The sequence below is a fragment of the Anomalospiza imberbis genome, chromosome 37 (assembly GCF_031753505.1).
Source record: "Anomalospiza imberbis isolate Cuckoo-Finch-1a 21T00152 chromosome 37, ASM3175350v1, whole genome shotgun sequence".
NCBI lineage: Eukaryota > Metazoa > Chordata > Aves > Passeriformes > Viduidae > Anomalospiza > Anomalospiza imberbis.
The window spans coordinates 972,802-996,437 of NC_089717.1; the positions used below are offsets into that span (position 1 = coordinate 972,802).

Genomic DNA, 23,636 nt, shown 5'->3' on the forward strand with positions numbered 1-23,636 from the left:
GCAATACGTACCAAATTTTACAAATCTATCAGAATTGTAAGGTTTTCATTTTCCACCTCAATTCACCCAGCGAGTGCCCCAAGTGAAAGAAGAGCTTCGAGTGAGGGAAGAGAGTGAGGGAAGAGCATGCAGTGAGGGAAGAGAGTGAGGGAAGAGCTTGGAGTGAGGGAAGACAGTGAGGGAAGAGAGTGAGGGAAGAGCTTTGTGGGCTGCTCCAGCTCCATCCCCCATGGGAGGATCCAGGCTGGATGATCCCCAGTGACCCCCGTTGGGCAGAGCCCTGGTGCCCCCGAATGGGGAATAAAACAGAGAGGAAAACAATGGAGCTGATAAAGGGGCCGAGATCTGAGGCCTGACTGAGCAGAAACTGTGGGAGACACAGACACAGTTTAAGTCTCCCTGGGCAAGAAGTGACCAAGCAACCTGTTGTGAGACTTTGTGATAAGATAATGTTCCCAGGTGCCGTGATGTCATGAAGAATGTGTAACTAATGGGAAATTGTTAGCAAACATCGAGCCCTGTCTGAGCACCACACAAGTAAAACCCTGTATAAACACCTGGTACCCTCAATGAAATTGGCTTCTGGTCTAAACTCGGCTGTCCCCGTTTCTGCATCGTGGATAAGCCCTGTTGTGGGTGATCCCCGTTGGGTGGGGGGAAGGTGTTGGAGGGATTTCTTTCCCTTCTGCTTGTGCTGCTGTGTTTGGTTGGTAATAAATTCCCTCCGTGTGCCCAGGCTGGGTCTGTTGTCCCCGTGCCGGTGCTCGGGGCGGGATCTCTGCCGTTGCTTCTCTCCAGTCCCGGGCCTCTCCTCAGCCAATGAGAGAACGCGGTGCACAAGAGTCAGCCAATCAGAGCGAGCGGGGCTGATGACTCACCAGTTGCCGGGCAGACCCGCAGCACCCAGTGTTCCCCACCTGGACCCCACCCTCCCTGCCCAGTCCCGGCCCCGCCGTGGGGTCCCCCCAAGTCCCTCCCCACTGCCCCCCATAACCTGGGCTGGGTTTAACTGGGAAGCTTTACAGGGAACACTGGGAGCAGTCAGGCAGGGGCAGAGAGACAGCAGGGTTGGGGGGACACACGACCCCCCCAAAATCAGCGTGGGGACGGAGCGGGGGGTCCGGGGACGGGATGCAGCTGGCGGCGGCTCAGGAGCTCTGTGGGCAGAGAAAAGGGGGTGACACCGGGCTGGTGGCCCCAGGGAAGGAGCACACAAGCTCCTAGAAGCTGAGCCCCAGCGCCAGGAAGACGAAGCCCAACTCGGAGCCCCCGATCCCTGACAGCATCTTGCTGCGGGCAGCATCCAGTGGCATCTCTGGGGGGCCTGCAGGAGTAAGGACCCCCCAAAACCTCTCAGAGACACCCCAAGCCCCTCCAAGTACCCTCCCGATCACTCCCATCCCACCCAGGACCCCCTGAAATCTCCCCCCAAACCCTTCCCGGTCTCCCCTAGACACACCAAAGCCTCTCCCATTCCTGTCAGGATCCCACCACCCCCTTCCAGTTTTCCCCTACAGCCCCAGGACCCCCAAACCCTGTCCCAGTCCCTTCCCAGCCTCACCAGGACTCACCCTGACCCCTCCTAGTCTCTTCCCAGCACAACCAACCTCATCCCAACCTCTGCTTTTCCATCCCCAATCTCCTTCCAGCTCCTCTAGACTCACTCCAATCCCTCCCAGTCACACCCAGCACCCCCAAACTCCCTCCCAGTGTCCACCAGGACCCCCAGAACCCCATCCCACCCTCCCCAGCATCCTTGAAACCCCTTCTCAGCCTTTCCACTCCCCTGAGCCCCTCTCCCAGCTGAAACCAGGCTGTCTCCAACTCCCACCCAGTTGCTCCCAGCACATCCCAGTGGCTCTTGCAGCGCCCCCAATTCCTCCCCTGTGCCCCAGTGCCGGCTCAGGGGGTGCTCCAGGCTGATGTGCTCCACCTGGCAGCTGCAGGTGAGCCTGGGCCAGGGGGGTGTTTCCAGCAGCGCCAGGAGCTGGTAGGTCCAGTCCTTGTTGGGGACCATGTCGGTGGCCACCACAGAGAGCTCCTGCTGGCCCTGGAACCACCTCAGCTGGGTGTGGGCAGGCTACAAATCCATCACGGAGCAGCCCCGGCTGGGAGCTCGAGGGCACCAGCGAGATGGGCACGCTTGGGGACACTGGGAGAGAGCGGGGAAAGACTGGGATCAGCTGGGGGGAACTGGGAGAGAGAGGGGAGGGATGGGGTGGACTTGGGAGGGACTGGGAAGGACTGGGGTGGCACTCAGAGAGATGGGAGGGGATGGGGGGCACTGGGAGGGAGGATGGAGGTCTAGGAGTGAACTGGGAATGGACTGGGAATGGACTGGGAGGGACTGGGGCGGCACTGGGAGGAACTGGGAACGAAGTGCGCGGCACTGGGAGGCCGAGTCCAGTGCGGGGCACTCGGCGCTGCGGGTCTGCCTGGCAACTGATGAGTCATCAGAGACACGCGCTCTGATTGGCTGAGGGGCGGCAGCACCACGCTAGGCTGAGATGGACAGCCGGGAGGCGCTGGGAGAGACTGGGATGGACTGGGAGAGCCACGGGGGTCAGTGGCAGGGACACAAGGTCTCGGGGATGGGCACAAGGAGGGCTGAGGGCTCTGGGCCGATTCCAGGGAGGTTTTGAGGGGCTCCAGGGTCAATGCCAGGGCAGGGCCGAGGGGACACGCTCTGCCCCGCGCTCACCTCGGCGCTCCGTGAGGAACGGGCTGAGATACTCGTGGTTGTACCGGCACAGCCAGTCCGCCGCAGCCCTTTTTTGCTCCATAACGTCTGGGTCGCTGTTCCAATACCTGGCTGCTGTCTCCCCATAGGGGGTGAACCCCAAAAAGTGCCCCACGTCGCAGTCGAACATCGCGTACTGCTCCCGATTGTAGTCAGGTACCTCACCTTCTCCGTGCCGTTCATGAAGTGACACTCGGACTTTCCCACGTACTGGAACACCCCTGTGTGTGCAGGACACAGGTCCGGGGGTGCCCCCCCAGCACGCCCAGAGCTCCGGGATCCACCCCGGATCCCCACTCCACACCGCCCGTGGCCCAGGGCACCCATGGATCCCTCCTGCCCGAGCTGCCACTTCCTCTTTTCCACCCTTCCACACTTCCCCTTCCACATCCTCTCCCCTTCTACCTCCACCCTCTTCCCCACTCACTTTTAGGATCCCATTCTCCTCTTTTCCACCCTTTCCCACCCTTTTCTAACAATCCCCAGCCCCCCCTCCCGCTCAGTTTTGGGGTCCTACCCTCCCCTTTTCCCCACTTTCCCACCCTCTCCCGACCCTTCCCCACCTGCCCCCAATCCTCAGCCCCTCCCGCTCTTCCTTTCGGGGTCCCCTCCTCCTCCTGCCCCTGCAATTTCGGGCTCCCACCGCCCCCTTTTCCCCATTCTCCCCCCTGTCCCACCGCCTCCCGCCCCCCCCGCTCTCCCGAGAGCTCCGCGCCCGCAGCCGGGGGGGCTCCCAGCACCACCAGTGCCACCAGTACGGCCCCAGCTGCCGCCACTCGCCCCATGGCCAGCGCCGCCCAGGGAGCACCAGCCCCAGAGCGGCCGCGCTGCGCTGGCAGCACCAGTCCGGAGCAGCGCGGGCTCAGCAGCGCCGCGCGCTCTCATTGGCTCCGAGCACTTTTGGGCACCGATTGCCGAGGCTCTGCCACACAACCGATGACTCCTCAACTCCTCGCGCTCCCATTGGCTGCAGCGCGTTTTGGCTGCGTTTGGATTGGCTGAGCGGTTCCGGGACGCTGCAGCCCCGGCTGGGGCTTTTCCAGGCACGGGGAGCCTTGGGGCGCTGCGCAGCTGGGAGCTCAGCTGTGCCCAGAAATGTGTGCCCGGCTGCGCGGGGTCTCAGGGGTGCCCGTGGCGAGGGGTGACGCTGGCCCCATGCCAGGCACCCCCCAGAGCCGCTCTGTCCCTGCCCCCCGCAGCCGCACAGGGACTGCAAATGGAACCGAGGGTTCCTGCCTGGGGACAAGGAGCGGGAGAGATCCCTCAGCAAATCCGGCACGGGCACAACAGACCCGGCCCGGGCACAGGGAGGGAATTTATTACCAACCAAATCACACCAGGACAAGGAGAGGGGAAAGAAATCTCTCCAACACCTTCCCCCCACCCAACCGGGATCACCCAGAGCGGGGTCACCGGGGCTCTGCCCAACGGGGGTCACTGGGGATCATCCAACGTGGATCCTCCCATGGGGGATGGAGCTGGAGCAGCGCACGAAGCTCTTCCTGCACTCGGGGCACTCACAGGGCCTCTCCCTGGTGTGGAAGTGCTGGTGAGTGACGATCTCTGAATTCCACCTGAAGCTCTTTTGACATTCCAAGCACTCATAGGGCCGTTCCCCAGTGTGGATCCTGTGGTGCTCGGTGAGGTCAGAGGTCCCACTGAAGCTCTCCTCACACTCCCCACACTCACAGGGCCCCTCCCCAGTGTGGGTGTTCTGGAGTTCCATCAGGGTGGAGCTGCAGCTGAAACCCTGCCCACATTCCTTGCACTTGTGGGGCTTCTCCCTGCCATGAGGCTTCTCCACCAGCTCCGAGCTCCGGCTGGATCTCTGGCCACCTTCCTGGCTCAGGGGAGCTCTTTCCTCCCCGCAGCTTCCTGGGCTGGGTTTGCAGCCCCTCCTCCTGCAGGATCTCCAGGGCTTTTCCTCCTCCTCCATCCAGCCACGCCCTGAGAATGACAAATCCTGCTTTGGGGAAAACCAAGGTGGGAGCACCTTGGAGTAGAGGCTCCTCACTGCCCAAGTCCATCCCTAGAACTCAGCAGGAGTCTTGTGTCCATGGAAATCTCCACTATATCAAGGTTCAGCCCAAAACAACTCTCCCAGGACTTCCCGATCTCTGATCTCTCCACTTTTGGCATTCCAGAGGTTTCCTTTCCTTGGGATGATGGGGGTCCAATGCCTCAAGGGGCTCCCCCTTCTCCGGCCTCCTGCTTAGGGATGATCCAGGGACTTTTGGGGGTCCATGGGGTCCCTTCTGCCCTGATGCTCTACTTTGAGGTCCCAGGGGTCCCAGGGGTCCCTCCTCTCCAGGCTCCCCCCCTTTCCAGCCAGCCGGGGTTCCCCCAGCTCCAGGATCACCCCTCTCTGCTCCCCCCACTCCAGGGGTCCCAGGGGTTGCCCCTTCTCTGCTCCCCCGGGGGACCCCAGGACCAATGTCCTCCCCCTGGTGGCCCTGGGCAATGGCCACGTGGACTCCCAAAGATCCCCCCAAGGGGCTCAGCTTTGGGGTCCTGCAAGATCCAAACCTACACACACAGAGAGAGAAAAAATCCTCAGAGGGTTTATTTGGGCCTCCCAGATGATATTTGGGGCTCAATTCCACAGTCTGCAAGTTCCAAACACACCCCAAAAAAAAACGCTCTCAGGGACCCCCCCGATAGATTTGGGACGAGCTCCCCCTTCCCTCCCACATGCAGGATGAGGCGGGGGCGATGGTCCCGGGGCCAAGGGTGCTGCGGCCACAGGGGGCACTGGAACCTCCTGTTTCTCCTCCTTTTCCTGCTCCTGCTCCTCCTCTTCCTGCTCCTCTTCTTCCTCTCTCCCTCCTCCTCCTCCTTCCTCATCCCACCTCCTCCCCAGTTCCTGCCTTCTCTATATTTAGAGTGGAGAACCTTGCTTGTTTTTAGAACGAGAACAAAGATCCCAGAGGGAACGCGGCTTGCTGATTTTAGCCAGAAGTGTCAGTGACTAAAGGTCATGTTTGCTCTGCTTTGGTGCCATCCTTGTTCCTCCTCAGTGTTCAGGCTGGGCTATGGGGTGTCCTTGTTTGCTGCATTTTCAGAGCTCCTCCTGGATCCTTTGGGCAACAGGCTGTGCCCTGGGAGGGTTCTTTGTGCTCCTTTGTGACACAGGAGAACCTTCCAGGCGGTTTCTGCGTGAGCTGCTGCTGTGATGTCACAGGAGCACTGCCACGTCCCCGAGGTGTTCCCGTTGCTGTGGCACACGGAGGCCTCAGTGTCCAGAGTGGCTCTGGGCACTGCTCGTTGCCGGAGGATCCTCCTGCCCGAGGCATTCTCAGCAGCCAGCCCAGCCCTGACGGGTGTCCTTCTGTGCTTGCAGGGCTACAGTCTGCAGACGTGTGCAGCGCAGCCAAAATGATCCAGCACGTGGCTGCTGCAGTTTGCACGCTGTACTCTGTGGCGTATGCGGGGTATTTTTTAACCCACTTGGCACGTAAGTCGAGGTTTTCCCTCGGTGCTGTGGCTTTGGGCTTGCTGTGTGCTTGCCGTTCTTCCTCTGGGCCTGAGCTGACTTTGTAACCAAATTGCCGTGAAGACACCATTGCTTTGGGAGAGCTCCTGGCAGCAGCTGCAGCTGGAAAAGGGGGTGTCTGCAGCCAGCGGGGCGTGCACAGCATTTGCAATGAGCCCTGGGGGGTTCTGTTCCCTCAAGCGGGGAGTCTGTGGCAGCAGAGCCTGGAACTGCCTGTCCAGCCAAGAGCTGACCCAGCCCAGTATTTTGTGCTGTTCTCTTGCTGTGGGAAGGGACTGTGGCTCCTGGAGGGACGCTGTGAAAGCAAAATGCTCTCTCGGGGTTGCCTTGCTCCGGGGCATTTCCCACCACAGGCAGTTTTTTTCCTGACAGCATCTGGTTCATGTTCCCTCTTCCCTTGCAGGGCACCTCATGAGTGGATCCCGCGCAGCTCCTCCTTCGGTGAGTGGGAAAGGAACCTTTGGTGTTTGGAATTGTGAGCAAGTTGTGAGCTCGGCATGTGGCAGCCATGTGCCAGCCTGGGAGGCTGAAGGAAAGTTCCTGCCAGTGTCCTTGCAGCAGCAAAGGGATCCCTGGGAGTTTTCTCCTTTTCTGCTGAAGAGCTTTTGAAGAGCTGCAGGTCTGGTTTTGCAGGCAGAGCATTGCTTGCTGGCTCTAGCCATGGTGGAATATGGAATTCCCAACAATAAGGGGCAATGTCGACTTCAGCCCATTGTTAGTTTGAACAGCTCCGAACCCAATTTCTGCTTAGTGCAGCTGGATGTGCAGCTGAGGGTAAATAAGGTGATAAGTGAGAAAGAACTTCCCGTCCCTCACGCTGCCATCTGTCCACAGGGCACAAAAGCGGCACCAGCACCTCCTCTGGCTCCCTCTGCTTCCAAAGAGGAGGCCAAAGGGGAGGAAGGCAGCAGTGAGCTTCCCGCTGTTCCGGGGGACGATGGTGAACGTCCCTCAGTGCCGGGAGATGACAGTGAACTTCCCGCTGCTCTGGGAGACGAGGGCGAACATCCCGCGCTGTGGGAACACAACGGCGAGGCTCCTGCGGTGTGGGACAAGGACAGTGGACATCTCCTGGTGTGGGAGGAGGACGGTGGATGTTCCCTGGTGCGGGACGAGGAGGCTGAACTTCTCCCAGCATGGGAAGTGGACAGTGAACGTCCCCTGGCTTGCAAAGATGATGGCAAACCTGCAGCGTTTTGGGAAGAGGACGGAGAAGCTCCCTGTGCTTGGGAAGAGGACACTGCACCTCCCTCGGCTGTGGGATCCTGGGCTGAACATTCTGACAGCAGCACAGCCCTGCAGCCAGAGGGGAGAGGGGAGTGGTGCCTGATGCAGCTGAGTACGTCTGCTCTGTTCCTGTGTGCCAGAGCAGGGTGCTGTGTGTGTGTCTCGGCATCAGCTGCACCCAGTGCTGCTCTGCAGCTGAATGTGCCAGGGTCATTTCTTGTCCTTCCCCAGCTGAGACCAAGGGGCTGACGGCCCCAGGGAGGGGGGCTGCATTCTGGCTCTGCTGCAAGGCGGGGTCTCACTCTGGGAGGGAGCATCTTCCACATGGTTTCTTTCAGGGAACACCGTGAGCCTGGCGGAGCCTGCCGAGAAATACCTGGAAGTGGAGCAGATTGGCCAAGGGTAAGTGCACGGCAGTTACTTCTGCACAAGCAGGCCCAGGTGGTGTGCTGGTGCAGGATCAAGTGAGAAGTCAGGAGAGCTCCAAACACCTCCAGACACTGGGGCGCCATCCTGCTGTCCCTCAGTCCTGATCAGAATTGATACCTGTGCTCTGAAGGCACCGTCAAAGGCCCCTGAGGCTGGCAGTGTCCTGCCTGCAGCAAGGAGCAGGACCTGGAAGATCCTCTGTCCCTGGAATTGGATTGCCTAAAAGAGCCACTCACCATCTGGTGACTGTCAGAAAACAGTTCCCAAGGAGATTTCTTTCAAATATTTTGCTTCAAAAAATATCCTCTGGTCAGGATTAACGACCTAATGGTTTAGAAACAGAAACCAGAGCTGAACTAATGAGTGCTCTATTCTAGCACAGGTAGTAGAGCCCATACATTCAGTAACAGACACAGAGCTGATGCACTCTGGGGGAAAATGCATCACCTGCCTGATGGCAGGGCCCTTGTGGATCCTGCAGGTCTTAGGCAGGAAATGGAAAAGGATGGAATGCATTCTTTTCCAGTTCTTTAGACACCCATTGCTCACTTCAGGTTTTGAACTAAAGCAGTGCAGCGTGGACATTTGCGATTTGCTCCAGCCCAATTCCTTGGTGTTGGGTCTCAGTTTTCTCTGGCACACCTTGCATGGCAGAGGGCTGGTGGCTGCTGCGCTGTTGTTGGAAGGGTCGATGCCCCCAGGTGTTTGTGAACGCTGCAGGCAGCAGAGATCTCCTGTCTGGGCTGGCTTTCACTGCCAGGGCCTAAAGCGCTGCTTCTTTCTTCTCTGCTGTTTTGTCTGCAGGGCTTTCGGAACCGTTTCGAAAGGACTCGACAGGGCCACTGGAGGAGAGGTCAGTGTCAACACGCCCAGCACGTCTGGCAGCTCTCCAGGGCTCTCCCCTCTGCTGGGAGCTGTGGCTGCAGCTTTGGGGGCCAGCAGAGCTTTCCTGCACAGGCTGCTCCTCTGCAGGCAGAGCCGTGTCAGCCTGCAGAGCACAGCTGGGACAGACTTGGTCCTTCTGAAGTGCCCAAAGGAATGCAAGCAGGGCAATGGATGTGTGTGTTTGCTTTGTTGTGCAATCCCAGCCAGAGCAGTTGCATCTGAAATCATGACCCAATCCCATAGAACTGCTAAAGGGTTCCCGGCTGTTTTGCTCTGTTTGCACAGAACCAGAATTACCTCCTGCTTGCAAAGTGTGTTTGAACAATAATGAGAGTGTTGAGGCCATTTGAGAAGACTGTAGGTGCAGAGAATGTGGTTAGAGCTTGGAGGCTGACAGCTGAGGGGCCATTTCTGCAGAGCTTGCAAGGCCAAATGTCTCTGGCCATGTGTCCTGTAAGCAGCCCCCAGCGAGCAGAGCAATGGGCTGTGGGAATGGCTCTTGCTGAGCTCTGGTGTCCCATCCCAAGGCAGTTGGGCACAGCCCGGCTCCGTCACTCCAAAAAGACTCGCTCCGTGTTTGCTGCGGCCTCCTGCCACAGACTCCTCCAGTGAAAGGTCTGCAATGTCCCTTCAGGTGGCCATAAAGAAAATGAGTCTGAGAGGGCAGAACAGGGAACGAGCTGTGAATGAGCTCCTGCTCCTGAAGGACAAGAAGAACCCCAACATTGTCAGCTCCTTGGACAGGTGAGTGCTTCAGGCCTTATCCCGTGCTCGGTCCCTGCCTTAACCTTTCCTGGCATCCGTAGTCTGTAGCCTGATTTGAAAATGCCTGACCCAGCCGTATCTTCCCAAATCAACAGCCTGGCAGTTCGCTCCCTCCGTGTGCTTTTGTTGCTTTGGTTTGGTTTTTCCTTCAAGCTGACCCTGTTTTCTGTGTCTTACAACAAGTGCTGGTAAACCACAGCAGAAATTATTTCCCTTGGCTTCTTCTTCCCAGCCCTTTCCCATCGCTGCAGATGCCAGGAAGACCAGGTTCTTGTTCCCAGAAATGCCTCGTTTGCCCATTTGTCACTGGCCTTGCCTGTTTCTGAAGGGACTTTCTGAAAGGTTTTCTGACCCCTTTTGTCCCAAGTGCTGCCCAGCCTCCTCCCCTGGATAACCCTGGGAGCTGTGTTGCCTTGTTCTGCAGGGAAGGGTGGAACTGATGAGTTCAGAAGCTGAACCAGCTGTGGGCCAGTGTTGTGGTTCCACATTGGTCTGGGCCTTTGCTAAACTGCATTTTTCACCTGCTTGCCATCTCAGGCCTCTCCTTTCTCACAGGGGTCTCCTCCTTTAGACTGTGCAGATCCCAAGGGCTGTGCAGCCTGGCAGGAATGTCTCTCCATCGGATTCTGTCCTCATTGACAAGTGACCTGGCAACAAAACTCCACTCCAGGCTTTTCCATGGGGGAATTGAGCGCTGCACATTGGTCTCCATGCCACTGCTTTCCTCTTCCAGCTTCCTTGTTGATGGAGATCTCTGGCTGGTGATGGAATACATGGATGGAGGAACTTTGCAGGACGTTGTCAGACAGACACGCATGGCTGAAGGAGAGATGGCAGCTGTCAGTCGGGAGGTGAGGGATCCTGCCTGTGACTGCCCTGGCTTGGACACGATGGTCCTTCCCAGCAGGGTGTGAGAGCAGGAGTGGCTGCATGCTCAGGGCTTTGTTTCTCTGTTGTTTTTATGAGCTGGAGAAGAAAGAGCCCCTGCAGTGAACGGCCTGCCAGCAGCACTGCACTTCTACTCTGTTCTTGTTCTCTTTCCTGCTGTTGTGGCACTCTCTGCCTGTTTTGGATTTGATGTGCTGTTCTCAGCTTTGCCTTGAACCGTTTGCCTGGAGCTTGTCTGCACTGCACTCCTGGCCTGTCACAGCAAAGTCGCTGCTGGCAGAATTCTAAACTGTCCTTTCTTGTGTGATATATTCCGGCCATTGGTTTTTACCCTCGTGTTTCTTGTTCTCTCTCAGTGTCTGCAGGGCCTGCATTTCCTCCATTCGAACCGGGTGATCCACAGAGATCTGAAGAGCTCCAACATCCTTCTGGGCATGGACGGCTCTGTCAAGCTGGGTGGGTGTTCCTGGCCAGGCACGGCGCTCCCGGGGTGCGGCTGTGGGGCTGCTTCCCAGTGACGGCCAGAGCCCCACAAGGGCTGCTGGGGGCACTGCCCGGCCCCTGCTGCCAGCTGAGAGCGGCTGCCCCTGCAGAGAGCTCAGGAGAGGAGCAGGCTGTCAGGGGTGCCTTTGCTCTGGGAATGGCCCTCCCAGTGGGAGCAGGAGTTGGAATCTAAAGCTTCAAGGGAATCAGTAAAAGTGACTGCACGAAAGCTGAGGGTTTCTTTAAGGGTCCAGTTCAGTCCCATCTTTCCTTGGCTACAGCCCTGAGGACTTTTCCAGCTGACTTCACTGCTGCATTCTCAGACTGAGAGTGGGGAGTCTTTGTGCTTGGTTTCCTCATTCCAGCTGCCTTTGACAGTGTTTGTTTCTGTCCTCAGCTGATTTTGGCCTCAGTGCTCAGCTCAGCCCTGAGCAGGACCAGCGCAGCTCCATGGTGGGCACTGCTCACTGGATGGCCCCAGAAGTTGTCACCAGTTCTCCTTACGGCCCCAAGGTGGACATCTGGTCCTTTGGCATTGTGACCATCGAGATGGTGGAAGGAGAACCTCCTTACTTCAAGGAAACGAGGGCCATGGTAAGAGGCCAATTCTCCCGTGGTTGCAGAGGCCTGTGAGCACAGGGTGACCCTGCACTGGGAGCAGCAGCTGGAGGTTTCTGGACATGGGGAAGGGAATTCTCAGAGGACTGGAGCCTCAACACAGACACATATTCTGCAGTCTCCAGACACAATCTGCTTTGGGATTTACGTTGTTGCAGTTCTTCTGGCTGTGAGGATGACCTGAAAATGTGAAGCAAGTGCACTAGCTCTTTACAATGGCTGTGGCAGCACCAGGGTTTGGGTTTTTTGGTTGGCATAGAAAAATGAGCTGTGAGCAGCATCTCTGCCAGGGAGGAAAGTGCCCCTGGAGCTGGGGCTGGGAAGCCGGGGTCGATGTGAGCACTTGTGGGTGGGAAGGAAGCTGGCAGAGCGCTGAGTTTGCTTTTCCTGCAGGCTCGCGCTCTGATCAGGCAGAACGGGACCCCGCAGCTGCAGGAGCCCAGGCGCCTGTCGGCTCTGCTGCGGGACTTCCTCGAGTGCAGCCTGGAGCCGGACGAGGAGCGGCGCTGGTCTGCCCAGGAGCTGCTGCAGGTGAATGCCAAGCGGCTGCAGGGGAAGCAGCAGCGCCAGGGAGGGGTTTTCTTGTGGGGCCCCCTCCGATGGTCTCCGGTCTCGCTGCTTTCCACACGCAAAGCAAGCAGAATCCTTGCCTGGTTTGGCTTGGCAGGGGCCTTTCGAGGTCATCTGCACCTGGGCCCCACAGCGAGCAGGGCCATCTTCAAGCAGCTCAGGTGGCTCAGAGCCCTGCCTGACCTGAGCTTGGATGTTCCCAGGGAGGAGGCACCTCCCACATCTCTGGGCACCTTCTGTCAGTGCTTCCCCACTCTCCTGCTAAAAAAATTCTGCCTTAGATCTCATCTGAGCCTGCTTCCCCCTCCTGAGTTTCAGACCATTTCCCTTTGTCCTGTTGCAGCAGAGCCTGTGAGGAAGTTGACTCTGGAAAGTAACGGTTCATTTCTTTCTTTTTTCTCCTTTGGGCAGCACCCATTTTTATCATCAGCCAAGCCTCTCTCCAGCCTGACCCCTCTGATCATCACAGCAAAGCAACTGAGGCAGCAGCGGAGGAAATGAAGCACTGGAGGAGAGATTTTAATTACAGTAGTTAGTTAGGACAACTAGTTAGTTATGGTAGTTAGCAGTGCCAGTTAGTTATGGTAGTTAGCAGTGCTAGTTGGTTAAGGTAGTTAGGACAGCCTGTTTGTTATGGTTCTTATGACAGCCTGTTTGTTATGGCAGCTTTTTGAATAAAAACTCTCTTCAACCTCAACTCCCTTGACGTGTCCCTTCCTTCTCCCTGTGTGACTCAGCTGCCCGGAGCAATGTGAGGGGAGAGCGGGCCCAGCCTCGCCCAGAGCTGAGCCCCAGCAGAGCCCTGGCAGAGCCCAGAGCAGCCTCGGCATCTGCAGAGTCAGCCTGGAAGGAGGCGCTTGGAGCCTTCTCGGCTGCACCCGACTCTTGGTTACAAACTGTGGGTGGTGGAAAATGCCACCGGCTCTGCAAGAGGGCAGAAGGGGCCCGGGGAAGGCCCAAGTGCTCCATGCAAGGGAAAAACCTGCCCTGGGTTTGTTATAAAGAACTATGTAGTTGGTGGCTTTTGCTATTTTGTCTTGACTTCTGCAACTTATTCCTAATCACAACGATTTTGATACAGTACAGTTTGTAATGACTTTTAACTACTTTTGCTGTCGTACAATTTGTCAGCATTTTGTGGCCAGTGCCCTGGCCCCTGTGTCGCTCAAATCCTCAGAACATCATTCATGGATGATATTTTAGTTTGTGGACAGTGTGAAAAACATACATTATAGTTTTGGCTTTTGCAAAGTATTGAAGTGGATGCTACGTGTTGTGCATTAGAATGTTAACTTTTGCAGAAGTTGCTGCAGTTGTGAAATAATAACTAATGCTTTTATTTTTGTAACTAACTGACAAGAATAACTCAGAGATATTTGTGAAACAGCTAATGTTGATTTAAAGTACTTGTGGAAGTAGCTAAAACTGTCTGCATGGCCAGATAACATTTAAGGAACAGGTGTGATGAGGACCCCTGCCGCTGACCCTTCAACTGTCAATAACTGTCGCCTGCTGATGTGGAAACCCAGGGCACTGGGAATATTTCTCTGTCTGCTCTGGGGTGTCCTGACCCCCAGGGGAGCACTGACTTTGACCCTCGCTCATCGAGAAAACTTCCAAAGCCTCAAGGTAAACTAGAAACCACAAAAGTGTGAAAGAGATTGTAGAGATTGTAGAGACTAGTGTAGTATTTCACATGGGTGAGACATTTAGGTTTTAGGATTTTTAGTATGTTATAGATGGGTTCAAGATGGAGGATATAGGGTGTTGTCTTGAGTTCCCTTCTTCTTTGTTCTTCCTCTTTCTTCTTGCCTTTAGCTGGTATCTTGTAATTGGGTAGAAAAATCCACATGAAAAATACGGGTCTTTAGGGCTCAGTTATTGGGTTAGAAAGGAAAATAATTTAGGTGTTCCTACTTAATTGGGTAGCTTAGTTTTTGATTAGACTCAAAAGGCCTTGTAACAAGAGATTGTTAGTCACTTTTGTGCTGTTTTTCCTGCTCGCAGAGTCTGGTGCAGACAGTGTGCTGAAGTTTTGATAAGGTAACAATAAACAGAAGCTGAAGACCAAAGAAGGCCAATGCATCTCTCCTTCCTGACACAGAACTGCTCCAGGAGGGTCTCCCCTGCCAGGGGAGCCCCCAGGGAGTTGCCCAACTTGGGGCCTGCAGACTCACAGCTGAAACTAGGGATCAGGGGGCTGTTGTGAGGAAGTGACACACAACCCTCAGAACAACAATCAACGATTCCTGCACGTACTCTAGAAAGGCGGCTTGTGGGTCAAACCAACTTAAAGACTTCCTGGAACAAGTAAACGAGTTCAAAGAAATCTTTCAATGTGTACAATCTTTATCAATATGTTTTTGAACAATAAAATGGAAAAAATAGATAAGAAGAGTTGCTATGGTTTACCAGTGTGCCTCTGGCCATTGCCAAACACCCACTGCTGTTATTGATTTGCATCTAATTATCCCTTCTTAAAGTTTTAAAAATTCTAAAGCATGAGGCTCATTTCTCACCAAACCCAAGGTACTCACCCCTTGCTTTCTTGCAAGCCATTGCCAATCCTCAATTTCATCTGGGTGGAGGAGAATGACGCTGCAATGAAAACAAGGAAAAGGAAAATGCACTGCTGTGGAGGCCCAGGAGCCTACCATCAGAATCTCAGTCCCAGCTGTGGAGGACTGGTCCCAAACAAGAATAGATTTCAAGGTTATGGGGAGAAGCTTGCTTCTCCCATAGATCTTTGCAGGCACATGCTGATTTCTGTAAAGTTATGTTACCCCATTGGCCCGTTGGCCTAATTACCCCAGTTCAACCCCTGTCACCTATTTTGGTTAGTCCCTAGAATGTTCTCCTCTCTCTGTCCCTCCACTGGCCCAAGTAGACTGCATTTCTCTGCCTCTGTTTCCCTATTAGCTGACCTGACCCTTAACCCCTCCTTTGCACCATTTTCCCCCATATCCATTGGACCCTGACCCTCAGCTCCACCCTCACTACCCCATATAAAAACCCCCTGTGCCCTCAGCTTGCAGCCTGTCTTTGTCCCTGGTCCCTGTTCAGCTCTGTGCCCTGTTCCTGTTCCAATAAACCAGTTTGCTGGAGATCCTACAAAGACCCATCCTGCCTACTTTGTCAGCTTTATAAAGTCGCCGTGAGCTTCGGGCTCATCAGTGCCGGACGCTCCAAGGGCCTCGGTAGTGCCAGGACGCTACAGACTGGGACAGCCAGGCAGGTGAGGAGGAAGCCACTGCCCCTTTGCCCCTCTCTCCTGCTCCATCTCCCAGCCCAGCATCACCCCTGGCTGCAGGACAACCTCGCTGCTGACGCCGTCCTGCCAGGGATGGATTGTGGGGATCTCCTTTCCCTTTCCTCTGGCACGGACGCAAATCCCATCTTCTTCTCTGCCCTGCTTCCTCTCCTCATTCTCTCCTTCATCCATCTACGTTTTTTCCCATCTCCTTCCTCCCTCGTTCCTTCTTCTTCCTTCCTCTCCTGGCTTTTCCTTTTCCCTTCTCCCTGTTTCTAACTCTCCTTGTCCTTCCTGCCCCAGGCACTGATCTGTGGACAGAGACCAGGAGAACAAATCCCTGACACAGAACCTCATGGAAGAGGCCATTTGGAATGGCTCCACGGTGCAGGAATGCAACGGGGAGGAAAAGCCCCAGAGATCCCACACGAGGAGGGGCTGCAAACCCAGCCCGGGGAGCTGTGAGGAGGGAAAACCCTCCCTGTGCCGGGAAGGGTGTGGGGAATGTAAGAAGAGTTTCAGGCAGAGCTCAGCCTATTCCTGGTGCCTCCAAAGACGGTGGTGCTGGATGCAGAGATCCATGGGAATGCAGAGATCCCCCTGCAGATCCATGGGGATGCAGAGATGCCCCTGCAGATCCATGGGGATGCAGAGATCCCCCTGCAGCCCCTGGAGGAGCCAGGCTGGAGCACGGGGATGCCTGAGAGGAGGCTGTGACCCCGTGGACAGAGGGGCCCCCGCTGGAGCAGCCTGTCCTGGAAGGACTGACCCCGTGGCACAGTGACCCACGCTGCAGCACTTGGAGGGGGGCTGTGCCCCAGGGGATGGACTCCGGTTGGAGAAGTTCCTGGAGAAGTCTCTGGTGGGAGAGACCGTAGGCTGCAGCAGGGGAACGACTCCTGTCCCTGGGCAGAGGGAGAAGCCACGGGGGATGAACTGAGCACGGCCCCATTCCCTGTCTCCTGCACTGCCGGGGGAGGAGGTGCAGCTGGAAGGAGGGAGGCGTGGGGAAAGCTGCATTCAAGGCTCTTCATTGACTTCTCATTATCCTGTTCTTGTCAGAACCCAGAATGTCCCTTGGACACTCTTGGATGGCCCGGGCACAGGTCAGAAGCATTTGAGACCCTGGCATGCAGCTGGAAACCCCTGTGGCTTTGAATCTGACCCATGGAACAAGTTACCAACTTTGCAGGAAGAACAAGAAATCACACAAGTTTAGATATTATAGTAGAAGTAGTCACAAAGTGAAAGGAAAAACTTCTGACTGCTGTACAGGGAGGTTTTAGGCCTTGTACAGAGGGGTCTGAGTTTTGTACATGGGGGCCAGAAGTTCTAAGATGAAGGGACTTGGGCGTGCCCTGTCCTCCTTCTTTCTCCTTCCTAACCTCCATGTTCATGGTGATGTTGGCACTCACAGATTGGTTTAGAGTAGAAAGTCACCATTCAGTATAGGTGGTGGGCATTGGGGTAAAACCATAAACATTCAACACGTCATGGATGATATAAAAGATGGCACCAGCCCCCTGGGAGTCAGTGTGTGCCTTTGTCTGACCTGCTGAACGGACCGCAGCAGCTCAGGAAGAAAATCTTTTAGATAACACACAATAAACTACCTTGAGACCGGACGACTGAAGACTACTGAGTCTTTCTTAGAAGGCACGGGTTGGAGGAGAGACTTTTCCATCTTTCAGGGCCACCCCAATCTGGGGGTGAGCCCTGTCACCTGGCGTCCCTGGAGGGCTGTGGTAATAAGCCAATCTACCAGATGACCTCCAACCTCCACCCAGGAAAAAGGCACACTCTGGAGGCTCCAAAGAGAGAGGGACCGAAGAGCTCAAGACAAAACATCCTGACCTTCACCAAGACAAATTGTCTGGAGAGCAGCCTGGAGAGGAGAAAAACCAGAAGCGCACACCTGAAATTTCCCGCCTGCGATCTGCTGGATGGTGATCAGGACCATCTCCGGACCGACCTCGTGCTGATTCAGCTTTTGGTGAGAACAGTCGAAATCAAGAATATGAGGGGGGCATACTCCCAGGAGCCGGTCCAAATTTTGTCAGCCCTACAGGGGGTGGTATCCACACATCCTGTGGAGATGGCTCTAAAAGAGCTGAGAGCCCTGTTGTTGTGGGTCCGGTGTAATTACCCGCACACAGAGACGCATCTCTTGGTTGAATTAAATTTCTGGCAAGAGATCAACAGGCACTTGTCTCACCTAGCCACCAAAAGAGATAAGATTGCCGCAAAACTTTTGACTTCAGCGAGAATAATGCTACAGTCAGTTTTGCAAGGTGGCAAGGGGTCTGTCATTTTACAGCAGAGAGCTCAGGCTCCTGGAGGAGCACAGGGAGGAGAAGTGCCCAGCCAGCAGCACGGGGCAGCTCTCTTCACCACGGATCCAGGGGAAGCAGGACTGCCTCCCGTGGCAAAGCAAGGGGATGATTTTCCATCACGTCCAGGGTCCCCGGGTTTCCACAGTCCCTCAGATTCCCCTGAGCCCCCAGAATCTCTAGGGTCCTCCGATACAGAAATCCCTCAGTCGGTCGCAGATCAGCCAGGAGTAACTATTACCCTCGGTGGGGAAGGAGATTGGGAGCACCCCGAGCCTACACTCACAGCGCGGGGGGCTGCAGCGGCACCGGCGGGGGAGGGTGCAGGCGGGAGCGCAGAGCCCAGGGAGGAGGGGGAGCCGTCTCTCGCAGCGGCGGCGGCGGGCAGCTTACAGCAGCCCACGGCGCCGGCGGGAGCGGGGGACCGTGAGGGCGAAGGGAACCGCGGAGGAGGCGGGGGGTGCGAGCGCGGCGATTGCACGTCCCGAGGGCCCTGTAACGCGCGCCACGGCGAGAGCCCGCGCAGCTGCGGAAGCGGCCGCCCGGCAGGCTCGGGGTGAAGGCTCCCAGATCGCAGCAGCGGCGTTGGCCAGGCAGCGGCGGAGACCGAGCACAGACCCGCGGCAGATGCTCGTCTCGCGGCAGCGGCAGCGCGCGTGCGCGTGACGGTGCCGTGACACCCAGAGGCCGGGGCGGGGGAGGGCGCCTCGCATGGCGCGGGCGCGACACGAGCACAGACGGGACGGGAGCCACGCGCTCGGGTTGCGGGCGTCGGCACAGAGCCAGGAGAGGCGTGTCCCTATGAGGGGCAGAGCGGGGCGGACACATCAGAGCCGGAGTGGGATCGGGAAGGTGGCGACATCGGTCTCGGGGAGGACGGGAGCGCTTCCGAGACCGCGGCTGCGCCGGGGCGAGCGAGGAGGAGCCGCGGGCGGGGCCGGGGCGGGAGCGTCCACACCCCCGTGATGACGCAGGCAGGGGCGGGGCGGGTCCGGCGTGCGAACGCCTGCCAGGGCACCGCCCCCCTCCGTTCCCACGGCAACCGAGACACACGCAGCCAGCCCAGGACCAATCCCGGCCAGCCTCAGACATCGCAAAGTTGAAACAGTTGACACAGCAAGAGTGGCTATCCCAGACTGCAGGATTTGCAAGTGAGAATCAGTTGTTAGAAGGAATACTCCGAGATTTATTAGAGATACAAACAGGGGAGCAAACGTCACAGTCTTTGGCAGCGCCGACCTCGGCCGGTCGGGCGGCAGCGCCACCCAGTGGCGGGACCGCAACATTGCAGCAGGTGTTGCCAGACCCGGTTGGTCAAACCACTGCGCCACCCAGTGGTGGGACTGTAGCATTGCAGCACTTTTTTCCAGTTCCATGTAAAAAGAAGTCCAGGGTGAGGAAAACCACACCCGCACGACAGCAGGAACCTCCGCTGATTCCAGAACGGCAGGGGACTCAGGACGCTCCTGCCGAGGCGCAGCAACAGGATGGTACTGTACGTATCACCGCTTCGGAGGGTGTTCCAGTCTGGACAATTCCCACGTCAAGGTCTGCCGATTCTTCGGGTCAGGGAGAGTCAATTTTAATATCAAAAGGGGTTGTCGAGTTTCTTTTACGGTACTTGGACACAGCCTTGGAGTCCCATCCAGAGCTGTTGGTTCATCTTCCACAAATTTTCCAAATAATGCAGGGCGGTCATGTGTTTTCCTTCACAGCAGAGGCTTCGTTCTCATCCGCAAGCACTCAGCCTTCATCTTTGCAGATGCCACAGATGCCGTTGGTGTCGGTGAGTTCTGCTGCACCAACGCAGCAGTCACAACAGATGACTTCATTCTACAGGCAAGTACCCACAAAACTTCCAGCTTTACCGAGTGCAAAATTAGACTGGCAGGACATTCGAGCAGAATTGGAAAAGGAGAAAGGTTTATTGCAGGGCTCGGGAAACATCATGATGCCAGTGAGCTACGACGCTCAGGGCCAAAACCTGAGGTGGGAACGCCTGGAACGTGGTGCGATCAAGGACCTTGCCAAGGCCATCTGAGACAACGGGTTGTCATCACTGTACTTCAAGCAGATGTTGAAGAGCATTTTTGGTATGTATGATTTAACACCCTATGATCTTAAATATCTCACAACATCAGTTCTTACAGATGCCCAAGCTCTCGTGTGGCAGAAGGCATGGAGGAGATCCCTGGAGGAGCTGAGAGCCAGATACCAGGGCAGACCAAACGCGAACTTCACCATGGTGCAGCTTGCTGCTGATCCTCCCAAAGACGACCCGACTCAACAAGCAGTGAGGCTTCCATGGAACATGCTCAGCAACATCAAAGAAGCGGCACGGAGAGCAATCCTACAGATTGCTCAGGCGGGAATCCAGGACAACATCTACACGGAGATCAAGCAGGGTCCTTCAGAGCCGTTCTCCTCATTCGTGGGTCGTCTTTCCCAGGCAGTGGAACGACAAGTGGCCGATGAGGGGGCGAAACCACATTTGGTCAAAAGCCTCGCTTTTTCCAGTGCCAACCCAGAATGCAGGCGAATCATCAGCATGATGCCACACCAGGCCACCTTGGCAGACATGATAGAGGAGTGCAGCAAGGTGGGGACACCACAGCCTGTCGCATCCATCATGGAAGAGCAGTTGGGAGAGAGAATTGAGAAGCGTGTCAAGGAAGCTCTTGCAAATTACACAAAGAGCAACAGCAGAGCAGAAAGGCGATGTTTTGGGTGTGGGGCACAAGGACATATTAAAAGGATCTGCCCACAATTTGCAAAACCTGACAAAGCACCAGACTTTTGTCTCCGATGCAGGAGAGGGAGATATCTCGTGAGTGAGTGTCATTCGCAGACAGATGTGGATGGAAGAACTCTACCGCATCCGGGAAACGGGAAAAAGAGCGCGGATCATCTCCAGCACGCTTCGACACAAATCATGGTGGCGACGCAAAGTCAACAGGGACAATCCTTGGGGAACAACAAACAGATCCCCTCAGCAGAGCAATCTCCAGTGTCCCCAGCGACCCAGACTTGGTACTGCCCGGATTCCAATGCGTGCTGGCAACCTCCAAATTGACGTGTCTTTTGGACAACAGCCACACAGCAATACCCACGGGTGTCACTGGGACTTCTTGGAAATGGCAAGATTTTTTTGATAATGGCCAGGGGCAGAAGCAGCATTCTTGGACTTGTTGTTTATCCATCCTTGATTTCAGCAAACCACAAAGAGGAGCTGATGGTCACTGCAAAAGCCCTTTGACCACCTTTGACAATTCCAAAAAATACACCGAAAGCCCAGGCCATGGCTTTGCCATCTCATGCAGGAGAGCAAATCATGCCAGTGTTTCACAAGCAGGACTCTTTTTCTGGTGACCAAGTGGAAATACATGCGTCTTGGGTGAAACATTTGAGCCGAGATCGACCCATCATTACCTGTCAGTTGAATTGTAATGAAAAAACAGTTGTCATCACAGAAATGCTCAACATAGGGGTAGATGTCACAGTCATTTCATACATCTTTTGGCCCCGGGAATGGGACTTGGTTGCACCTTTGAGCTCTCTCACAGGCATAGGAGGAAGTTCCCTATGCATGCAGAGTGAGAACGCAATTGTTGTCACAGGTCCAGGAAGAAAAACAGCAATCTTCCATCCTTTCATTGTGCAAAAGCCCATCACAGTGTGGGGAAGAGTCCTCTTAGCACAATGGGGACTCAAACTGGAGTTGGATTTTGAGCAGGGGTCACTGTGGCACTCACCACTCTGAAATTGACTTGGAAAACAAATGATCCCGTTTGGGTGGATCAGTGGCCCCTTGAGCGAAAGAGATTGAGTGCATTGAAAAAGTTGGTCCAGGAACAGTTGCAGAAGGGAGACATCAAACCAACGAACAGCCCATGGAATTCCCCAGTGTTCATCATTCACAAGAAAACTTCAGGATCTTGGAGACTGCTTCACGATCTCAGGAAGATCAATGAGGTCGTCGAAGACATGGGACCACTTCAGCTGGGACTTCCATCTCTCAATGATCCCGAGAGATTGGTCGCTTGTGATCATCAATCTCAAGGACTGTTTTTTCAGCATTCCACTCCATCCAGATGATGCTCCACATTTTGCATTTTCCGTTCCAAGCATCAACAGGGAGGAGCCCCTGCAAAGGTACCATTGGACGGTTCTCCCATAGGGCCTGAAAAATTCCCCAACCATCTGTCAATGGTACGTGGCTCAAGCTTTGCATCCAGCACGGAAGAAACATCCGGAAGCAAAAATCATTCATTACATGGATGATTTGCTCATTGCAGCACCAACAAAACAGGAGGTGCAGAAAGTCTGCGACTGTGTGATCACAGAGGTGCAAAAAGCAGGACTGGAAATCAGTGCCTCAAAAATACAAGACATTGCACCTTGGAAATATCTGGGATGGAAGATCACAAAGCAAACAATAAGGCCACAGAAACTGGAAATCAACACAAAAGTCACTAATCTGCAGGACTTGCAACAGCTTTTGGGGGAGATCAACTGGATGAGACCAATCTTGGGAATCACAAATGACATTTCATCATTGCTCGACCTCTTGAGAGGGGACAACAACATCAAATCTCCCAGAACTCTCATGCCTGAAGCACAGAAAGATCTTGAAAAGATCACAGAGATGATTCAACAGAGACAAGCACATCGCTTTGTGAAATCACTGCCTTTCTATTTGGCAGTGCTGGGGGAAACAGCACAACTCTATGGGTTGATTTTTCAATGGGATTCATCTCAAAGGGACCCTCTTCTGATGATAGAGTGGGTTTTTCCAGCCTACAGGCCCTTGAAAACAATTCTCACAGACTTGGAGATGATGGCTCAGATCATCATCAAAGCAAGGACAAGGTTGCTGACAATGTCAGGCAAAGATTTCTCAATCATTCATTTACCCTTGAAAAAAAGATATTTTGAGTGGGCAAAGCAAAAATCACAAGATTTTTCAATTGCATTGTTAGGGTATCCAGGAATTTGCACAATTCATTTTCCAGCTCACAGAATGTTAAATGCAAAAATAAGTTTCAGAGAAAACCCAAAAATAAGTCAGGAACCAGTGGAAAGGGTGACAGTGTTCACTGATGGTTCAGGGAAAACTCACAAATCAGTGATCACATGGCAAAACCCAAAAACAGGGGAATGGGAATCAGATACCAAAGCAGTACAGGGTTCACCACAAATTGTAGAATTGGCAGCAGTGGTCAGGGTTTTTCAGTTATTTCAGGAACCTCTCAGTCTAATTACAGATTCAGCATATGTTGCAAATGTGGTCAAACAATTGGAGGGATCACTTTTAAAGCACACAGGTAATGAAATTCTATATTCATATCTATCATGCATGAGAACAATCCTAGAAAGCAGAGAACACAAATACTTTGTTGCACACATCAGGGCGCATTCCTCGCTTCCAGGGTTTTTAGCAGAAGGGAATGCTCACGTGGACAAGCTCACGATGCCCATCTCACAGCCACTGCCAGACATTTTCAAGCAAGCAAAATTGAGCCATGCATTTTTCCATCAGAATGCACAAGCATTGATGGAATCCTTTTGCCTTTCAAAAAGCCAAGCGAGGGAAATCATCAGTGCTTGCCCAGATTGTCAGCTTGTGCAGCCACCTGCATCCACAGGAGCAGTCAATCCGAGAGGATTGCAAAGTCTCCAGCTGTGGCAAACTGATGTCACAAAATACCCATCTTTTGGGAGGCTCAAAAACATCCATGTTTCGGTCGACACTTTTTTTTTTTGCATCATTACATACAGGGAAACCGCAGAACATGCCTGCAGACACTTTTTACAAGCATTTGCATCATTAGTGGTGCCACAAGAAATAAAAACAGATAATGGACCAACTTACACAGGCAAGGTGCTCGACAAATTCTAGAAAAAATGGGGAGTCAAACACATTTTCGGTATTCCTCATTCTCCCACGGGTCAAGCAAT

The 23,636-nt window shown here is 54.8% G+C and overlaps 1 protein-coding gene and 2 pseudogenes across 1 annotated transcript in view; 1 reads left to right on the plus strand and 2 right to left on the minus strand.

The window, feature by feature from the left end:
* LOC137464127 (zinc finger protein 850-like) overlaps nucleotides 1-23,636 on the minus strand; it is a 263,388-nt gene that overhangs the window by 83,236 nt on the left and 156,516 nt on the right. Inside the window, exon 6 of the mRNA XM_068175447.1 lies at nucleotides 4,194-4,524. Coding sequence (XP_068031548.1) covers nucleotides 4,194-4,524 — 331 coding nt within the window. The remainder of the gene's footprint in view (nucleotides 1-4,193; nucleotides 4,525-23,636) is intronic.
* Nucleotides 1-23,636, plus strand: part of LOC137464121 (zinc finger protein 850-like) — a 242,347-nt pseudogene that overhangs the window by 40,821 nt on the left and 177,890 nt on the right.
* On the minus strand, nucleotides 1,096-3,601 carry LOC137464180 (class II histocompatibility antigen, B-L beta chain-like; annotated as a pseudogene).